The sequence below is a fragment of the Elephas maximus genome, chromosome X (assembly GCF_024166365.1).
Source record: "Elephas maximus indicus isolate mEleMax1 chromosome X, mEleMax1 primary haplotype, whole genome shotgun sequence".
NCBI classification, from domain to species: Eukaryota; Metazoa; Chordata; class Mammalia; order Proboscidea; family Elephantidae; genus Elephas; species Elephas maximus.
In genome coordinates, this window is record NC_064846.1 from 145,605,825 (window position 1) to 145,627,087 (window position 21,263).

At 38.5% G+C, this 21,263-nt stretch overlaps 1 protein-coding gene across 16 annotated transcripts in view; it reads left to right on the forward strand.

Moving 5' to 3' along the window:
* Positions 1 to 21,263, forward strand: part of DMD (dystrophin) — a 2,447,064-nt gene that overhangs the window by 2,366,440 nt on the left and 59,361 nt on the right. For 10 of the 16 annotated variants that reach the window (XM_049872854.1, XM_049872851.1, XM_049872858.1 and 7 more), the window contains 4 exons: positions 14,520 to 14,686; positions 16,980 to 17,091; positions 19,098 to 19,234; positions 19,884 to 19,922. In XM_049872854.1, the coding sequence (XP_049728811.1) occupies positions 14,520 to 14,686; positions 16,980 to 17,091; positions 19,098 to 19,234; positions 19,884 to 19,922 (455 nt within the window). The remainder of the gene's footprint in view (positions 1 to 14,519; positions 14,687 to 16,979; positions 17,092 to 19,097; positions 19,235 to 19,883; positions 19,923 to 21,263) is intronic. The other 6 variants (XM_049872853.1, XM_049872856.1, XM_049872862.1 and 3 more) reach the window with 1 other exon arrangement.

Sequence of the window (21,263 nt, forward strand, 5' to 3'; positions counted from 1 at the left end):
TTCCGCCTTCTCTCCTTCCCTCCCTCTCTTTGTCTCTCTCTGTCTCTTTCTTTCTTAAATAGAAAAGTTGAAATAGAGGTGCTGATGAAAAAAAAAATTTTTTTTTGAGAGCCATGCTTTTGATTCCTTTCACCAGTTCACCGTTAATTCCAATTCATATTGACTCTTAATCCAAAAGCTCATGGAAACAAGGAACATGAGTTCAGTTTTTATCATTTTTTCCTATGTTTGTCACTGTATTGTAAACTGGAATTTTCATTGAAAACCTTCTACAAAAATTATTTAAAATGAAGTGAAGTACAAAACTTCCTCCTCAGAAATTCTTATCCGTTTATCCAAAGCCCTTATCGCGTATTGATCTCCCCTGATCTAACAAGTAGTTTTGGTTTTTTTGATTTGGCATTTGATAAAAATTAAAAAAAAATTTTTTTTCAACTTGTCCTTTTTTAAGCTTCATTTCATTTGCATACAGTAAAATTTACTCTGGTGTTCAGTTCTTTGAGTTTAGGCAAATGCATATGTCGTGAAACCATCACAATAACAAGACACAACATTCCCATCACCCCCGAAAATTCCCCTATGTTGTGCCACTCCTAGTCTGTGGAAACCACTGATCTGTTTTTTTCTGTTCCTATCATTTTGCCTTTTACTGAACTGGAATTTAAATGACCATAGGTGGCAGTAGTGTAAGGGTTAACTTTACAGCTTGTGCTTTCTCAAAATGTGTCGTGATCCTTACTTCAGAAAGTGTGTTCCACAATATCTGAAGACTTAGATGTATGTGCTTTACAATGTATATGTGAAACTTTTCTGTTAAGTAAGAACTCTCTAGCTTAAGTTAATACCATTGAGTATACTTACAGATTTGCATAGATTTACAAATGGTGCCCATGTTCCCTGGGGCCATGGGGTTAATTGGTTTATTAGTCAGGTGGAGTGAAGAGCCTGAGAGGTCTTCAGGACAGGTGTCCTTGAACATGTAAATGAAGAGTGGATAATCACCATTTGTTATTGTTTGGGCTGATTTTATCTTTAATGGGTTATTCAGAGTCCTGATTAATATTTAGAGCAGTGACTGCTGGCCTCCAACCTGCTCATTATCTTTAAAACTTTAAATAAAATACTTGATTTCTACCCAAGACAGCAGTTACGGGAAGCCTTTTGCTGCTTCTTGTCTTCATGAAAACGACTCTTGACCTCTCAAATCTTAATTTAAATGAGAAAAATACCTGTTACTGTAGGGATTCTTAAACTCATTTTTTTATGGCTGAAGATTCATATTTAGGAATCTTGGAAAAACACATGTAGGCAGAGTGTATAAAGGGATGTTTTAGGAGCAATGAAGGTAAGAGTTTTTGTTGTTGCTGTCAAGTTGATTCCTAGTCATAGCAACCCCATGTGTCAGAATAGAAGTGCCCTGTAGGGTTTTCTTGGCTGTAATCTTTATGGAAGCAGATCACCAGGTCTTTCTCCCAGGTGGGTGGGTTTCAACCGCCAGCCTTTCAGTTAGAAGCTGAGCACTTAACTAACTGTTTTGCCACCAGGACTCCTCGAAGGTACAAGAGCAAGGAGAAAATCAGAAATTAGAAGACTAATCCTGAGGAGCTTTTCAGGTTTTATACCACTGACATTAATGCCATTTTCCCTCCCCCTTCACGGTTATTAAAGTCACTCTTACCCATCCGTTTCCCTTGCTCTCTCTGGCGAGGGAGTGACTTGGAAGAAACAATGGTTTTCAACCCATATTTTATTTTGGAAATTTTTGAAACTTAAAGAAGAATTGAAAGAGTACAGTCATCCCTCGGTAACTGCAGGGGATTGGTTCCAGGACCCCTCCTGGATAAAAAATATGAGGATGCTCAAGTCCCTTATATAAAATGGCATAGTATTTGCATATAACCTGCATACATCCTCCCATATACTTTAAATCGTCTCTAGATTACTTATAATGCTTACTACAAGGTAAATGCTAGGAAAAGAGTTGTTTCATTACAATTGAAGACTTGCTCTGAGAGGTAGCCCTTCTCTTCTCTGAGTTTTTTGAGCTCTTCTGGGAGTGCTAGTGCTGCCTGAGCATCAGTCAATGCCCATTCTCTGTGACCTTGAAGTTCTGGAGGCTGGAGTGCTTTGTATATCTAGCCAGCCATCCCTTACTAGCCTGAAACTCCTTCTTCTTGCTCTTCTCCGCCCCCTCACACTTAGCCTTTGAAGGATTGCTTTGACCACTTCATTGATTTTTAAAAACCAAAACCAAACCTGCTGCAGCTGAGTAGATTCTGACTCATAGCAACCCTGAAGGACAGAGAACTGCCCCTTAGGGTTTCCAAGGAGTGCCTGGTGGATTCAAACTACCCACCTTTTAGCTAGCAGCCAAGCTTTTAACCACTGTGCCACCAGGGCTCCAGTGCATTTTAGGAGCCATTTTTTTTTCACAGAAACAAAGGGTGCACACAACACAAGTAGTGAATGAATGAGACGAGGTGAAAAAATGCTCCAATACCAAGTGCTGGAGAAAGACTGAGGATCTGTGAAATGGCGGGAGGCTATAGCAGGGGATGCCGCACATCACTTCATTCACTGGACTCAGCATTTTGCTCTGCCTGCAGCAAATTCAAGTTTTGCTTTTTGGAACATTCTTTTTTCGTTTTCCCAAATGTTTTCAATCTGCAGTTGGTTGAATCTGTGAATGCAGAACCTGTGGATACAGAAGGCCGACTGCACAGCGAACATATACATCCTGTGTATCTGTACCTCATAGTTAGCATTTTGCCCCATTTGTCTTCCCTCCCTCCCGTTGCTGTCCATGTATATGACCATATGTACATATACACACATTTTCCCCTTTACCATTTAAAAGTAAAGCGACATCATAACATATACCCCTAAACACCCATATATATTGTCTTCTTTATCTTAAAGGACATTTTCCTGCATAACTGCAATGCCATCATCACACTCAAATTTAACATGGATTCTGTAATGTCATGCAGTCCACACTGAAATTTCCCCATTGCTCCCAGGATGTCTTTTACAGCTATTTGCTTTTTTCCCAGGATACCATCAAGGCTTTTGCCTGGCATTTGCTTATAGTGTCTCTATACTTTCCTTTAATCTTGAACAGTCTATCAGCTTTTTTTTTTTTTTTTTAACTTTTTCATGGCATCCCACTTTTAAAGAGCCCAGGCCAGTTCTCTTGAAGAAGGGCCCACATTCTAAATTTCTCTGATTGCTTCTTCAGGATTAGATTCAGGTTAAAATTTTTTGGCAAGAAAATGATAGAAGCGTTGTTGTGTACTTCCCACTGCACCACATCTGGAGAAACAAAATAACACTTTGTTCTTATTGATAATGCTAAGACTGTTAAGGTGGTATTTTCTAAATGTTTTAGGCTGGGTTCTCTAGAGAAGCAAAACTAGTGCCACATATATATGGCTCACCCAGTTGTAGAGGCTGAAAAGTCCCAAGTCCATGGGTCAGGAGTCAGGCTGGAGGCTTCTCCTGACTCATGTGGTTGCAGGAGCTGATGAACCCAAGACTGGCAAGTAAGATGGCAAGTTGCTGGCTCACAGGCTGTGGAGGACAGCAAATCCCAAGATCAGCAGGCAATATGGCAGGCCACTGGCTCAAGTCCAAAGAATCAGAGGTCAGATGATGATGAGTTGAATGCAGCGTCCAGAGTGAGCAAAGGCCAGCGAGCTTTGCCCGAAAGTCCATATATATTGAATGCATGCCCCACCCCTGAGGAAGCTTCCTTTACAACTGATTGGCTGATCACATCATGGAGGTGATTACATTATATCACAAAACGAAGAATAACTACATCATTAAATGCTGCCAGACTTCATCATTACATGACTGCCAAACCACTGAGAATTACAGCCTGGCCAAGTTGGCACACAACCTTAACCATCATACCAGATATCTCCATTATAAAAGTACCCTTTACCTTTGTAATTAGATGGTCATTTTTGTGAAACCCTCTTAATAACCTGTTCCTCAATAGCCTTTCACCCAATGGTTTTAGCGTCCGTTAATGATCCTTGTCTAAGTTAATTACCGTGTTGGTGGTTGCAGAATAGTGATTTTCTAATTCTACCATTCCCTCTGCATTTATTAGCTGTCTTACTTCTGTAAAGTGATGTCCATATCACTATGGACATCTAAGGTGGTTTTGAATGTGCAAAGAATGGGACCCCTTCTGATTCAACTACCTTTGTATACTATTTTTGCCAGGACGGTATTTAAAATGCCAGTGCATAGAATTGACAGTCTGTTTCTCCCATAACAATGTAAACTTATGTCTAATAAATACATTTCCATGTCAATCAATTCTCTTGCGGGAGCAACAACTTAATATGACCAAAACATATCATGTGAGCTTTGTACTAATGAGGATAGAGAAGCTCATAGGCTTTTCTGTTTCTTTCTTTTTTTTTTTTTTTCATTTTTGCTACTTTAGTGTATGTTGACCTGTACCTATCAGTCCACGTAGCTCATATGTGCCATAGCATCTAATGGTGGGGAGGACAGGTGATGCGAAAAGAAAGTGGAAACGAGGCACTCAGAGGAACTCTGAGTGTATATTTACCACAATGCTTTTGGGTATTCACATGTACCTTCTTGTGGTTGTCAGTAGATCAGAATAGAATTCACTTCAAGATTTAGTACCTGGGCATTGTCCTATGTAGGCTTTGCTTATGCGGACATCAGAGCTTCTCGCACTCTCAGAGTCCCTGGGTGGTATAAACAGTTAATGCGCTTGGCTTGGCTGCTAACCAAAAGGTTGGAAGTTGAAATCTACCCACAGGCACCTTAGAAGAGAGGTCTAGCAATCTACTTCTGAAAAATCAGCTGCCAAAAACCTTATGGAGCATGGTTACGTTCTGGCGCACATAGAGTCTCCCTGAGTTGGAATCAACTGAATGACAATTGTCAGACAAGTTAATGATCCAAAAGATTTCTGAGATCAGTCTGTATGTTCCCACAGGAAATCACTTTTGTCTTCCCTTTTTAAGGCTATTTTTGTGTTATAATATGAAATACGTATTTTCGTATTAATAGACCATCTTGAACTGTGTCTTTAACCTCTTTGAGCCTCTTATCTATAAAATAAGTCAAAGGAAATTATCCCAACAGTTACTTATCTCCCAGTTTCTTTGATTATATGCTAACAGTTATAAATGGACAAGGCAGAAAGGGAAATGAATTACTGTTCTTGTTTCAAAGCCTGGCCATTATCAGCAAAGTCTTACCTGATCTTCCGGGTAACTCTTGTAACAGAGCCCTAAGATATAGAAAACAATGTTGTACATATAGTGTGGCTTTTCATATGAGACCAACCACTCTCTGAAGAGGCGTAGCATAGACGGAGAGCAGGATATGAAAAAAAAAAACAGTGCGTGGAACCTCATATAAATGATCCCTTGAACCCCTATACTATAGTTTCCTTAGCAGCTCAAAGGTAAAACACAAGTCTCTTGTGTCTAAGGGGATCAAAATGCCACCTTTCTTCTGTTTTATTGTTACATGGCAGTTTCGTATCGTTTTATAGGAGGTTTTTTTTTTTAATCATTCATTTGATTTTCATAAAAATTGAAATTGTTTGGAAGAAGTGTCATTAATATTCTTTACAACTTGTTCTTCTTGTTCCTCCTTTTATGTTCGTTGCTAGTGCAGACTTCTCTCTTATGTAAAATATTCCACTGATGCCCTTGGCAGATTTAGAGGTTGTTAAAGAAATTGTAATAACAGCTCAGGGAACAGTCAAGAACTGCCTGTCCTACACTGTCTGACCCTGACAAGCCATTCTCCTTGTAGTTTTAAATCTTTGTATACAGACTGTAATTCACAAAACAGGTTTTGACAAATTTCGATTCAGCAAATCTTTCCAAGCATGAGAGCTTTGTACAATCAGGGCCAGAAAGTCGGGTTTTCATCTACTAATGCCATTACCCATTAACAATGGCAGCAACCTTGAAATGGTTATTTGAATTTATGGAGGGAACATTTTACTAGAGAAAACAGCAGAATGAAAATGGCCAGGAAGGAGAGATTAGCCTTTTTTCAAAAACTGTTGTTTACCCCCAGTGTTTTCCATAAATTTACCTGTTTCTTTCTTTCTTTTTTTAAAAAAAAATGTATTGGGCTTTAAGTGAAGATTTACAGAGCAAATAGTTTCCCATTCGACATTTTGTACACAGAATGTTCCAAGACATTGGTCGCGATCCCCTCCATGCACTCTCCCCATTTTCACCCCTGGTTCTCCGTTACCTTTCCTCCAGTTTTCTTAATCCTTCCTGCCTTCTCATCTTAGCTTTTGGGCAGATTTCGCCCTTTTGATCTCATATAATTAACTGTTCTAAAGTACTGGTTCCTCTCTGTTGGCAGTGTTTCGTTCCATTGTACATATGAGTCAGAACTGACTCGAAGGCACCTAACAACAACAACATTTATCCTGGAATACATTGCATAGAGTTATCTATTTGAGAAACAACTTGATCTATAAAATCAAGGTCTACAAAATGCAGCATGTTCCCCTGTGACTTCCAGTTCGGATTTTTTTATTTGTTAGTCCTTTTTATACCATGTATCCATAATATACTAACCAGTATGTTATTTCCCTTCCAAGTAGTAGTTCAACAGGCCTATCATGGCTTCTGAGCTTCTGTTTTCTATAGGATAGCTGCCTGCCTGTTGGGTGCCCTTCAGCATTCCCAGAGAAGTCTAGACCAAAAAAACAAACCTGTTGCCCTCAAGTCGATTCCAACTCATAGCAACCCTTTAGGACAGAGTAGAATTGCCCCACAGGGTTTCAAGGAGCAGCGGTGGATTCAAACTGCTGTCCTTTTGGTTAGCAGCTGAGCTCTTAGCCATACTGGTTTCTTAGTTATGACAAATGAACATGGTAATGTAAGATGTGAACACTAGGGCAGGGTTTCTCAACCTTGATACTATTGCCATTTTGGACTGGATTGTTCTTTTTTTGTACAGAGTTGTCCTGGGTACTGTCAGATATTTGGCAGCATCCCTTGCCTCTACCCAGTAGATGCCAGTAACACACATCCCCCACCCCAGTTCTAACAACCTAAGTCTCCAGACATTATCAAATGTCCCCTGGGGGGACAGAGTTGTCCCTGGTTAAGAAGCACTGCTCCAGAGGACAGCTGTCTGCCCTTGAGGTTCCATTCAGGGAACTCAATGTGAATTTTGTGTATTCCTATATTTTAAACCTACATTTGAAGCCAGATCATTTTAAACATACCTTCCAAATCTAGAAGTAGCCTATGTAGCTTTGTATATGATACTATAACATACAAACCAGCAAAGAGACATTTATTTTAAAAAATATTTAAAAATAAACTTTGGGCAGTTTGAGAATGTATGTATTTTTGTCTACTTCTTAGACACTTCTTAAAAGTTTAATATTTTAGCTCTTCTGGATGACTGGGCAGTTTTTTTTCATCCCGACCACATTCAGATCCTATAATCCTTTGTTTTATTCATCCTTGTCATATTGCAGCTTAATTCCCACCCATGGTTCAATTCAGTGAACTTTTATGGAGGTTCTAGAAGCATAGTTCCTGTCTGTAAGTAACCAGAAGCCTAGGAGGGATACTAAGAAGGTATAGATAAATACTGTTTTCCAGGGTTCGTCTGAGCATTACTAGGCACAGTCTTGCAGAATGTTTACTTATCTATGTATATTAATTATTGCAGTTTATTAAGTTTTGACATGATTTTCACAAACCTCACAATTGAGATGTCAATTGTATTCTCTTAAAACTAGGGTATATACATATTAGGGTAGCTCGGGTATGGAGCTTGCTGAGCTATTTTCCCATTGCTTTTCTTCCAGAGCTATGAGTTGATACTGTTATCCTAAGAGAAAAATGAGTATTCAGGTTGACCCCTGGCAGCCATTTGTGGCCTGACCCTTCAGTGCAAGGACTTACGGAAAACATATCATGACAGAAACTCAAAACTTATTCCGAGCCCTGGCAAATTCCCTAACTCCTAACTTGCTTTTGGTAGTTAAATCCCTTGGCTAGACATTCCAGATATTGGGACTTTTTAAAACTGTCTTTGGAGTCCCTGGGTGGCCCAAAAGGTTAAGCACTTGGCTACTAACCAAAAGGTTGGCAGTTCAAATCCACCCAGAGGGGCCTAGGAAGAAAGGCCTGTGATCTCCTTCCAAAAGGTCACAACCATTGAAAACCCTATGGAGCACACTTTTAGTCTGAAACACATGGGGTGGCCATGAGTCAGAATTGACTCAACAGCAACTGTGTGTGTGTGTTTAATTGTCTTTATACCTTGTTAAGATGATGTATGTATAAAACCACCTCAATCCTCTGTAACAAAGCAACAGGGATGCCAGCTTGATTTCTTCCCCCAGCCTCCATGCTATGGATAGTTTTTGATAGGTGAGGATCAACAAAGAGGGAGGGGAAACCCAAGACACTTACAAACTGTGGCTATCACAATTACAGGAGCTATGGTATCTCTGCTCTTTTTGGATGTAGGAATGCCATAAAAAAGCCATAGGAGAGGAAAAAAGGAGGTATTGCAAAAACAAAAAGAAAAACCAAGGCTAAATGGCCCGTTCTAAGAGTTTCTGCTTAGATGGTTTGGAACTGGCATTTAGGGATGTGGGCAAGGTCATCCCTGAAACCAAGAGGAGAAGATATTTTAAGTCTATACATATGTCAATAAATAATGGCACCTTGAAGGTTTATCACAGCCCAATGCAATTGTACCTGTCTTTTGACCATAACAGCTTCCTACTGTTCCAATCTATCCCTAGTTATTTTTTCTAGAATGATCGAAATGTAGTTTTTGCTAGGTTTTAGTTCTAGTTCTGTAAGATCTTTATAGAAGCTTGCCTGTTTGGTTTTGTTTTTTAATGTGTTCTTTCTTTATTTCCAGACAAAAGGAAAAGGGCCATACCACTAAGATACAGAATAGTTTGTAGTGAAAGTGAAAGATCGAAACAGAATGAGAATGTGAATTCCCGAATCTGGCCTTCAGTGCTGTCAGTTGGCATAGGTGAACAGTTTTAAAAGAGCCAAAATGATGGATCTTGCATTTTAGGAGCTAGAAAGAACCTTGAGAATTTCCAGCCTTTAAGCACAGGAGCATCTATAGAACTTTCTACAGTTTCCCTTGGTGATTTCACACTAATGCTTTAACAACCTTCAGTATCAGGAAATTTTTCCGTGTGAATTACAGCGTAAATTCCTCATGCTGCTTGAGCCTGTTTCTGCTTGTTCTGTCCTCAGTGGAGGAATCAAACAGCTGGTCACAGGCCCCTATGCGAGAGCCATTCACATAATTGAAAACTGTTATTAAATCACCCCTTCAGCTTCTGTTTCTTGCTCATTCTCTCTCTTTCTTTTTTTTTTCCCCCCTTGGCTAAAAAATCCCAATTCCCTTAAGCTGTTCTCATAGGTCTTTCAAACCCTTTAATTATCATTGTTCCTTTCTGCCAAGCCTTCTCTAAGTTCTGGGTCAGCTGTAGCCACCAGAACTAGACACTGTTTTCTAGGAAGGGTGTGAACAATACTAAGAGTAATGAGATAATTCCCTCATGTCCTACCAGCTATACCTTTAGTTACACTCCACAGACCTGGTGTTAACTTTTTATTTTTTACATTTACATTGTTGCTGACTTATGGTCAGATTTTTTCCCCATCTTCCAGAATTAACAGAAGCTTTTTTTTTTTTATTATGACACTTTGTATGTTAAGCATGAATTCTCATTCTGCAGTATGGCTGTTAATCCATCCTTGAACAAACTACCATTTAAATATCAGTCAGGAAAAAAAAAATGTAGGTTCAGATTAAACAATATTTTAAATAGAAATAAATTAGTAACTCTCCTTGATTTACTGCCTTTCTATAATGTTTCGTCTCCTAGGCTAAAAAGGATTATTTTGATAAAGTTGGTTTCTAGACCAGTGGAGCAAGGGATTACTGTAGGACACATTGTAGCCGAACACTTGCAAATCTTTCCACAAAGTCTTTCATTGTGTCTTTATGCGCAAAGCGTCCCCACATATGCAGTAGAGACTAGATGATAATATAGCTGGGGAGAGTCATTCAGAGTTCAGCAACCAGAGAGGACTAAATGATAGATTTGTATTGACCTGAGGTGTGGCTATAGTGGTGTGGTTCATGTTTGACATTGGCCTGTTTTTGGTATTTTCACCAGTGACTTTGTGATGAAGAGAGAATATATGTTTTAAAATATAAAAATCATGTGAAGTTGGGACAAATGGCTAATTCACTGGCTATAAGAGTCAGGATTCTTAAAAATATTGATGAGATTGCACAGCGGGCCCAAACTAACAGGAAAGTCCTTGACAGAAGTGAAAGGAAACAGAATCCCAAATGAACATGTACAGAGTAGAAGTATCACTGAAAACAGCCAAGAATTGCATTTCCCATAATGCCCATCAGGACATTACTACTTTGTGGTGTTCACAGGCCTTATAAGTTGTTTGTTTGTTTTTTCTCTTAAATGTCTTGGGAATCACTGAATAATATGTGTGGGAAACTCTGAGGTCAAACAAAGTTTAACGTGTTTCTTTACTGACGACCTTCTTAACTTTTAATATGGTAACATGCATTAAGATTTTTAAGAGGCGGATATAATGTGCAATGTTTCCGTAATTAATTTGACCTTCTTTTCATGAAGGGTTTTGCTGGATGATTGATCTGCTGGATGCACTGAGAAACACTGACCCAGAGATTTTAGTTGAGTAGAAACCCTGTGTGAGCTTACAGTACAGAACAAAAGAAAGTAATCCAATTATACCGTCCAGAGACATCGAGGTACTAGTCCCAGCAGATCACATTTGGAGAATAGTTTTCTAAAGGACAATGGCAAACCAAGCCACGTCATAGGAGAAATAAAAGGAATATGGATAAGAAGGCATAGAGAAACATGACAGCCCTAGTAAAATATTTAAAGAGCTGTACAGAGGCTGAGAACGCCTGGGTTTCTGGGCAAATGGATAATAATAATGACAATAACAATAGCAAACACTGGCATGGCTCTTGCTACGTGCCAGACACTGTTCCAAGTGCCTTTCATTTGTTAACTCATTTAATTCTTAAAACAACCCAATGAGTAGGCATTATTAATATTTCCATTTCATAGCAGAGGAAAATTAAGACCCAGAGATAAAGTTATTTTCTCAAGCTCTCACAGCTAGTAAGTGGCAAAGCTGGTATTTGAACCCATGTGGTTTGGCTCTGGAACTTCTGCTCCTATCCACTCTGCTTGCAGATTTCAGCTCAGTATGATGAAGCACCATTTTTAACAGGGGTACACAAAGGTTCGAGATCATCCTTTAAGGATACTTACTCCCTGTCACGGGCAGTATTTATACAATGGCTGTAAGAACACACTGGCATTGGATAAGAGTTTGGTCTAGACACTTCTGAAGGTCTTCCAGCTCTGTGTGACCACTCCAAAAGGATGAATTTACTTGCATGGTCCCTTTCATCATTAGGTTCTATATTTCCTTTTTTTTCTTCTTCTTCTTTTTAATCTTCTACAGAGTACCTCTGTGATGGTACTCTACCCAGAAAAAAGCACTCAAAAAAAAGCTTTTCATCAGTAGTTTGAATTAATACCATTTTGCAGCTAGGAAATCCAAGGTTAAACATCTCATTATAATGTTGTTAAATTTATAATCAGGGATAACGACGGGCTGACGTGGTCAGTGGTGCAAGCCAAATGGCCCGTCAGTCCAAACCCTACTTCCTTTCTTTCTGAAATGTGAATAGATTCTTTATTAGGAAACCACATTCAAAGAGAAGCAACGTGGGTTTCAAGTTGAAATGCTCATTACTTGTTTGATACTAAATGTCACATGTTGTATATTTTATTTAAATTGGCCTTGGAACAAGTAGTGCCCCTTGGTTCTTAGACAAAACAAATAAAAATTATTTCTGGAGAAGGTAGCTTCATCCTAGGGCTCAAATTATCACCAGAAAATATTTGTAAGGTCAGTTAGTACATAGTAAAAAAGAATTAAGCATTCAGAAATAGCAGACCACAGGAGACCCACAATAATTTCACATATTGGAATTCTCAGAGATTAGTTTTTAAAAAACCAACTATGTTTACCATGTTTAAAAAAAAAAAAAAACAAGGTTAGAAAATACCGGCAGAGAAGCACAGACTCTAAAATGACCTTAAAAGTGACCAAGTAAAACTTCTAGATATTAAAAAGCACACTTAACAAAATTTAAAACTTTACTGTTAGGGCTTACAGCAAAATGGATGCTGCTGAAGAAAGAATAAATACCCAGACAGTATTTTAGAAGGAATTAATAGGAATGAGGCAGAGAAGGATAAATAAATAAATAAATATAAAACCAAACCCTTTGCCGTTGAGTTGATTGTGACTCATAGCGACCCTATAGGACAGAGTAGAACTGCCCCATAGAGTTTCCAAGGAGCCACCTGGTGGATTTGAACTGCCGACCTTTTGGTTAGCAGCTGTAGCACTTAACCACTACGCCACCAGGGTCTCCAATATATATATATATATATATGAAAAATAGGAAAGACTTGTTCAAAGAAACGAATGGAAATGGTTGAGAAGTTCTCACATTTATGTAACAGAGTTTTACAAGTAGACAAGAGAAGGAATGGAGAACAGGCACTATTGAGATCAGGACTGAGAAGATTCTAGAGCTGATTAAAGACTAAATCCTAGGTTCAAGAAGCCCAGTGAATCCTAAGCAGTATAAATAAAGCCTTAGAAACACAACACAAAGAAAGTGCAGAAGACCAAAGAGACAAAGACAGGAAAAGGACAGATAACCTTCAACAGTGGCAACAGGGACAGTGAGATAAAAGTGGAATAATATTTCAGTGTGCTGAAACAAAATAAAAGTGAATAAAACCAAAAGTCCCTTCAATATAAAATCCTATAGTTAATGAAGATCTCTATCAAGAATATGGATAGAAGTATGGCCCCCAGACACCCTTTTAGCTCAGTACTGAAGTCACTCCTGAGATTCACCCTTCAGCCAAAGATCAGACAGACCCATAAAACAAAACGAGACTAAATGGGTACATCAGCCCAGGGGCAAGGACAAGAAGGCAGAAGGGGACAGGAAGCTGGTAATAGGGAACCCAAGGTTGCGAAGGGGAGAAGGCTGACATGTTGTGAGGTTGGCAGCCAGTGTCACAAAACAAAAGTTGTAGTAATGATTTAATGAGGAACTGATTTGCTCTGTAAACCTTCATCTAAAGTGCAATTAAAAATAAATAGATATAAAAGGGAGATTTTCAGACATGCAAAATCTGAGAAATTTGCCACCAACAGACATTGACTAAAGAAAATCCTAAAGGATGTCCTTCAGGCAGCAGACAAGCAATCCCAGACAGAAGACTTGAGAGTCCAGAAACAATGAAAAGCAAAGGGAAAAAGGGGTGGGGGGGCAATATGTGGGTAAATCTAACAATATAAAAAATTAACCCACAGTCTTGTATGGTTAAAAAAAAAAGATATAATTAAAATACATGACTATAATAACATATAAGTCAAGTGATGAGTAAATATATTTAGAGTTTTCTAAGATCATTGTAAGGAGCCCTGGTGGGGCAGTGGTTAACGCACTAAGCTGCTAACAGAAAAGTTGGCGTTTTGAACCCACCAGCCGCTCGGTGGGAGAAAGATGTGGCAATCTGCTTCCATACTCTTATCGGAGGACAGTCTTTATTCAACTTAGACTTTGAAAGAGAGAAAGAATGAAAGAGACATACAGACAGAAGCAACAAGACACCATGAAAACGGCACTAGGCCAGGAGATTTGGATTCTAGTACCAGCTCTGCTGCTAGTTAGTTGTATGTATGGCCTTTGAAAAGCTACTTTTCAGACCTATATCTCAATTTTCTTTTCTGTAAAAGGAAACTTTGGAACCATATGAATTTTAAAGCCCCTTCATTGTTAGTCTATGAAACATTGAGAAATAGGTTCTGTAGGGAAAAAAAAATGAATAGTTCCTGAGTTTTTTCTTTTCCTGTTTTGAAATTTTATCTGTAAACACTCACATTAAAATGTATTAAAAAATAATACAAGTATTATACATATATGTGTACATATGTATATAGGTATATAAGAATGCATTATATAATACAACCAAAAAAGTTAAGTATTAAAATGTTCCTGGCAGACTTATATTCTATTAAAACTTACCAGCTATTTAAAAATTGGAACTAAATATAGTCTCGTTTAAGTGTGCATTTTGCTTTACTTTTTCTATTTGTTTTGTTTTGTTTTCTTGTCAGCTAGAAGTAAAAAGAGTGATGGCAGTTTACCGTTGCCTTTGGGGTAGGTGGCTCATGTGGACGTTAGGGGGGCATTTGCAGGAACCAGCTGTGAAAAGCAGGCCTCACTGTGCAACTATTCTATTTTTGTCTTTTAACTTATTACCTGAACTGACATCCTCTCTTGTGTTCTTTTGCCTTCCTTCCCTCTCCCTCCGGTCCTTGCAGGCCAATAATAAGCCCGAGATCGAAGCAGCCCTCTTCCTAGACTGGATGAGACTAGAGCCCCAGTCCATGGTGTGGCTGCCCGTCCTGCACAGAGTGGCCGCTGCTGAAACTGCCAAGCATCAGGCCAAGTGCAACATCTGCAAGGAGTGCCCAATCATTGGATTCAGGTATTAGGGACTAAAGTACTGTCTTTTTTTTTTCCCCCTTCTTGTTTCTCACCTTTTTTCAACTTGATGTTTTTCTCTTCTGTCCCAGTTGCTGTTAGTTTGTTTCTCACTAAAGTGGGAGAGAAGGTGATTGGGCCGGCACATCCATCACACCTGTCACCCCCCTGATCGCTCGGTTATTTTGGTGGATCTGGCTCATTAGGCAGGTGTCCCTTTCCACCTTCACTCTTCAGCTCTTCTGGGCCACAGTTTTGGTTGAACTGGACTGCCTTGTCTTTCTCCACAGGGATATTTTTCAAGGGAAATAGATGAACTGTACTTCCTTCCTCCTTGAACCAAAGCATTTTTACCTTCTTTCCCCTTTTTTGATAGTCTTTTCTGTTTATGGAAACTGTCCAAGGATCAGTTATAAAACTAAGAGACAATTTTATTCAGAGAGACCCATCACAGTAGCTCAGTCTCTTATTCACTTTGCACCACTTTTTCCTGCTTAAATAGCAATAATTGTTTTAAGCATCCTCGAACTTACTTCTTATCTATGAATCTGATTATATATATTCTTTGCATAGTATCCTAATGAACTTCCAAGGGAATATAAAGTATGCAAGTAAATGAAAGATTCACAAGGCCGCTAAAAAAAGAAAATGTGCCTTATAAATTTAAAAGTGAAAGAGATATAAAACATCAAAGGTTATTACTCTGATATTCTTAAAATGTGGAAAACAATTGGCTCATAAGTCTTCAGCCTTGTGGACCAGTTTGGGGAGGAGATTTTAAAATGAATTAATCTTACTTAACAGTAATCCTAAATCCTAATTCTGAAACAATGATATATTTAAACATCTGGATCAATATCAAGGTTTCCATAGTGATGAATATGCCAGAAAGGTGTAAACGAGCTATATAGCTTGTGCCTGTTCTGAATCCACCTAGCAGCTAAGTAAACACTCTTTTGTAGTTTTCCTTAGACTTGTTTTATTACTTTGTTTCTTAATAACTACTTTGTACCATTTGTGTGCTTTTCATTCATGGAGCTCTTTTACCAGTTGGTGTTTATTCTTCCATACTTCAGGCTGTTTACAGAGAGGTTTTACAAAAACCTTTAGCAGTTTCTAAAGCCTAGATAGACAACAGTGAGTAGGGAGTGCTTGCAAAGGATACCTTCTTTCTTTCCTGGTTTGTGGCAGGTAAGAACACCACGCAGCTGCGGGAGGAAAGCCACAGGAGCCTACATTGCATTTCCTATTTTTCTTTTCTCAGCTTCCCTAGCTAGTGGGATTTGTATGCAGGGGAAGGATTTATAAAATAAAAAAGACGGAGCACGCTTTGGAGGGTCTCAAAGAGCATTTTCACATTCAGTTTTTTTGCCCTTATCAAATTTGATTGTTTTAGAAATCAGCACTTCTCTGTCCTCCCCCGTCAAGAAAAAATGGTTCAGATCTTAAAAAAAAAAAAAATGTAGCTTTTTTTCCACATTCCCATATGTGACGTAAGGAATATGTTTATTTGAATTGGCTAAGGTTCTTATCTGAGAGAGCAAAAGGCAGGGGAAGTATGAAGCAAAGAATATAGTATTCTAAAAATGGGGGGGAAAGTACCAACTAGTACTTAAAAAAAAAATTTTTTTTACAGAATATAAATTCATCTAATCCAAATTTTGTCTTTTTTTGAGGTTTCAGTTGTCATTCATGAGTGATATGGGGAGGGATTGCTGAAAAGTGATAAAAGAGACTGTCCAATAACTATTTGAAGATGAACCATGTCAGTCAATCATAAAATGTCATCAAAGCAAGCCTCGCTTGAATGGAGAGCTCTTGTTGAATTTTCTTTTGTCTTATGAAATTGCTTTACCTTTATATATATTTTTTCAAAATAATTGCTTTAGAGAATGTTGTACTCAGAATAGGTAGGGAGGCAGGCAATTCATCAAATCTATCTCTCCTGGAAGTTCTAGCAAATTCTAGTATTTGGTCTTCAAAAGACTGGAACTTTGCCAGTACTTTCCTACTTAATCTGCAACAGTGCCTGGTGGAGTTGAAATAAGAGCTGAGGTTTTCTCCTGTCCATCCATATGTTTATAGGATAATCTTTCTGCCAAAATGTTTTGATACTTACTGTAGGGTAGGCACGAGAGATATCTGGAGGGAGGTAGTTAATCGCTTACCTTGTGGGACTAATGAATGTTGCATTCTGTTTCTAGAATTTAGTCAGTGTGGAAGAAAGTTTATTAAGAGTGTTCTTTGGGAATTTAATTTGAAGAAATGCGTATGTGTTTGTTTTTGTTCTTCATCAGGTACAGAAGTCTAAAGCACTTCAATTATGACATCTGCCAAAGCTGCTTTTTTTCTGGTCGAGTTGCAAAAGGCCATAAAATGCACTATCCCATGGTGGAATATTGCACTCCGGTAAGTTTAGATCCCTCCTGAGCATGAGATAACTTTCAGTTATTGTACAGCATTGCAGTTACGTGTAATTATGTGATTTATGAGTTCCCCAGATGTTCTCCCAGATATTCCCCAGCTAAAGTGGCTCTAAACTGTACGCTCCAGGATTTACCCTATCCCTGGTGCCTAAAGCAATATCTGGCACAAATGGAACATTCTAGATACTAGATATTGTTGAATGAATAAGTAGGTTTTTCTTTTCGTAGCATAGTTGTAGGGCATACGTTTTCACATGTATTTTGCAGAACCCTAGAGGTTGTTTTTTTTTTTTTTTTTTTTTTTTTTGTTGTGTGGAGATCTTATGGTCATGGGGCATCCTGGGTATAGAGGAGTGTATGGGGTCCCCAAAATTCATAACCCACCACCATCAATCAATGTTACTCACCTTTTATTTGTTTTATGTACTAACAATAAGGGATCCCTGGTGTCATGGTGTTTCAAGCGCTCAGCTGCTAACTGAAGGGTCAGAGGTTTGGACTCATCAGCTGCTCCATGGGAGAAAGATGTGGCAGTCTGCTTACATAAAGATTACAGCCTTGGAAACCCTGTGGGGGCAGTTCTTCTCTGTCACATAGGGTCACTATGAGTCGGAATTGACTCAATGGCAGTGGATTTTGGTATCCTACAAACTAACACTTATTAAGTCTGTTAGTATATATACTAACACCAGCTAATTGCTAGATGTTTACCCTTTCAAGTGCCCTGTGTGAAATAGGTATTTTTCTTTTTATTCTCTGAAGCCTTGAGGTTGAGTCATTTGCCCAAGATTCTATAATTAAGTGGTGGAAAACTCTTCTCAGATGTTGCTTTAGGAAAATGTTTAGTAACTAAAAAGAACTTCGAAAGATCACTGGGGGAATTGGAAAGGACATGGACTTTGTTGCTGAGAGACCTGGGTGTAAATCCTATGTTCTCCAAACTAGAAACTTGCTATTCAAAATATGGTCTGTTGACCAACAGCATTGCCCTTGCCTGGGAGCTTATTAGAAATGCAGACCCTCAGGCCCCAGCCCCTGACTTTCTAAATCAAAACTTGTATTGTAACAGTTGGTTCCCATGCACATCAAAGTTTGAGAAGCTCTGCGTTAGAGCATCCATCATCAGGTTGATACTCCAATTGTTTGTCTTTCTCCTTTTGATTTCTTTCAGAAAGGTAGCCAGTAATGGGGAATGTACCGTGACTAGAATGATACGTAGTGGGCGAAACATGATATTAATGTGGACTTAAAAAAAAAAAAAATGAGTAGCTGTCAAGTCGATTCTGACTCATGGCGACCCCATGTGTTTCAGAGTAGAAGTGTGTTCCATAGGGTTTTCAGTGGCTGTAAGGCAGTGCAAAGGTTATGCATTCAGCTGCTAAGTGAAAGATTGTCAGTTGGACCCCTACCCAGCTGCTCTGTGGGAGAGAGACCTGTTAAGATCACAGCCTAGAAAACCCTGTGGGGCAGTTGTGCTCTGTCATGTGGGGTAGCTATGAGTCTGAATCGCCTCTATGGCACTCAATAACCACAACAACAATCTTTCAGACTTGGATTCCCTGGACTTTCATTCCAGGCACCTCTGGGTGGATATGAACCGCCCGCCTAATGTGGATTAAATAGTTTTTAAAATACCATGAAGTGTGGCAAAACTTATGGTCAACTTTTTGATTTCAAGACTTTTCTAAACAACCATTTATTGAGCAGTCTAATAGCTTGTATACTTTATTTATTCATCACAACTTGTTGCACTCTTATTACTCCCTTTTTCAGTTGATCTGAGTCTTGGAGAGGTCAATAACATGCTCAAGTTAACTCCACTAGTAAATACCAGGCCTGGTTTCAAAGCCCTGTTTGTCTGAATCCAAAGCCTTTGCTCTCAACCCCCACACTATCCTTAATTACAAAACAGAGGCAGCACCCTGTAGTGGTCATTTGCTTTAGAATTGTACCCTCTTAAACCTGATTTTTCCCTCATTTCCCTTCCAGACTACATCAGGAGAAGATGTTCGTGACTTTGCCAAGGTATTAAAAAACAAATTTCGAACCAAAAGGTATTTTGCGAAGCATCCCCGAATGGGCTACCTGCCAGTGCAGACTGTCTTAGAGGGGGACAACATGGAAACGTGAGTAGTAGCAAAAGCAAAACAGACTCTCTTTTGATGTATACTTGAACTCCTCCCAGCTGAGTACCCCCTTCACTCCCAGATGCAAACAGTCTCTTTCTTTCTTTCGAATTACATGAGCCGAAAGAAAAACAAGCTGATGTTCAATCGCCATTTTCCCATGCCACTTGAAAATTAACTTTTCCAAAAGTTAAAGTTTATTTCACAGGGAGGAAAAAAAAAAAGCCACGTCACAGCAACTAATGGCCTGATAAGGCTTTTAAGAAATGTGGGACTGTTTACAAATGAGTGATTCCAAGATTCCATTTTGATTTTTCTCCCTCACAGATCAGTAGACGTGTGTCTTTTTGTATCTGGTTGTGTGGTCATATCTAGTCACATTTTTTTTTCCAGTAAGTTGTGACGATCCTCAGGATCAACCTAATGAGGTTTTCTTTCACCTCCTTTTAAAGCTTCCCCTCCTTTTTCCAAAACTAATGGCAATCACACAACTGTTTTTCTTTTTATTTCCTTTTCACTTTTGTTTGGCTATTGCTTTCCATGGTTCATACTTAATTGGTTGGATTTTATTTATTTTGACCTCTCGGTAATTTTTTGGCGGCTGAGTTTTCCTGTGTCTCTCTTCACCACCTCATTTTTTGTTTTGCAGTCCTGTTACTCTGATCAACTTCTGGCCGGTAGATTCTGCGTGAGTACTTTTGCTGAAGGGTGCTGCTACCACCAACACATTTGCTCGCTTCAATTTTTTTTTTTCTGCTTGTTGGTTTTGTCTTCAGAACACATTAATTTCTTTCCCTTCGTTTCAGTTTTTTTTTTTTTTTCCTTCCCTTGATAAGACTCTGAGAGTGTCATCTACCAGAGCTCAGGCAAATCAGGGGGGGATTTTCAGGTCGGCTGCCTGGTGAAATGCTAACTAGCAGAAATCCTTACCTGAGTTCAAATGAAAATCAAAAAAGTTATTGGGTTTTAGGTTGTATGCCTGGGAGACACGTTTATGTATTTCTTTAACTGTAAGCAGGAAAGAGGCTCCTGATTACATAACAACATTCTGTAGCCATATATCTTGAGATTAAATGTTTTAGGATCTTCAAGAGGATGATGGTTTATTCTTTAGGGCCTGTTATAAGTGGACTATTTAAAATCAGTGGAATTTGCATTATAGTATGATGTTGAGTTTGGTTGACTAATTTCAGTGAGGCCTGTGGACTTTTTATCAGGCTATGCTATGCTGTTGACTAACCTTTATATACATGGGTTTCTAAATTTGAAACTAAACCACTCTGCTCTCCTCTCCAAACTAAATACTCAAACTCATAAATAGCTATACATTTATCCTGGGAGGAAAGTGTACTATAGTCTTTGTTATTACTACTGGTGTGTATTAGTAATAAGAATATTAGCTACCAGCAGGTAATTGATTTATCTCAGAGTTTATAATGTTAGAAGACTCTCTTTGGGGCCTGCGATTTGTATATTAGCAAACAAAGCATGCATGTTTTAAAATTATATTGTCTGGTGTTTCTCTAAGAAATTTTTGGGTATTTCAGTATAAACTTTTAAAAAATATTTATGTAAAGTCAGATGGATCTATTAAGTAGAAGGGAAAATATCCTATTTGGAAGACTGGCTTATGTAAGGATTCACTTTTATTTTAATTTAATTTTAATTGAGTCTTTTTTATTGTTCCACTATGTAAATTTATTTAAACTAGATTTTTTTTAATCCTGTAGTGATAAATGCAATCTATTAATTGAGGTTTATCTTAAGTCATTATTGGCCTAAAGGAAGTGAAAGGCTTCCCTTTCTTTTTTCAAAAACTGCATTTTTGTGTCCCTGAAATCTAAGGAATGGTAGTGATAAGCAGTGAACTATATGATTTCTTTAAACAACTTGGGGAGTTATTTAGACTCAGTTATGTTCCTTGCCTGTTGGTAATTGTTTACCCTAACCCAGGTAGTCTATTTGTTTCTAACAGTTAGAACCTTTCATAAATTAGAAATGTTGAAAATTGGTATACTGAAATCCTCAG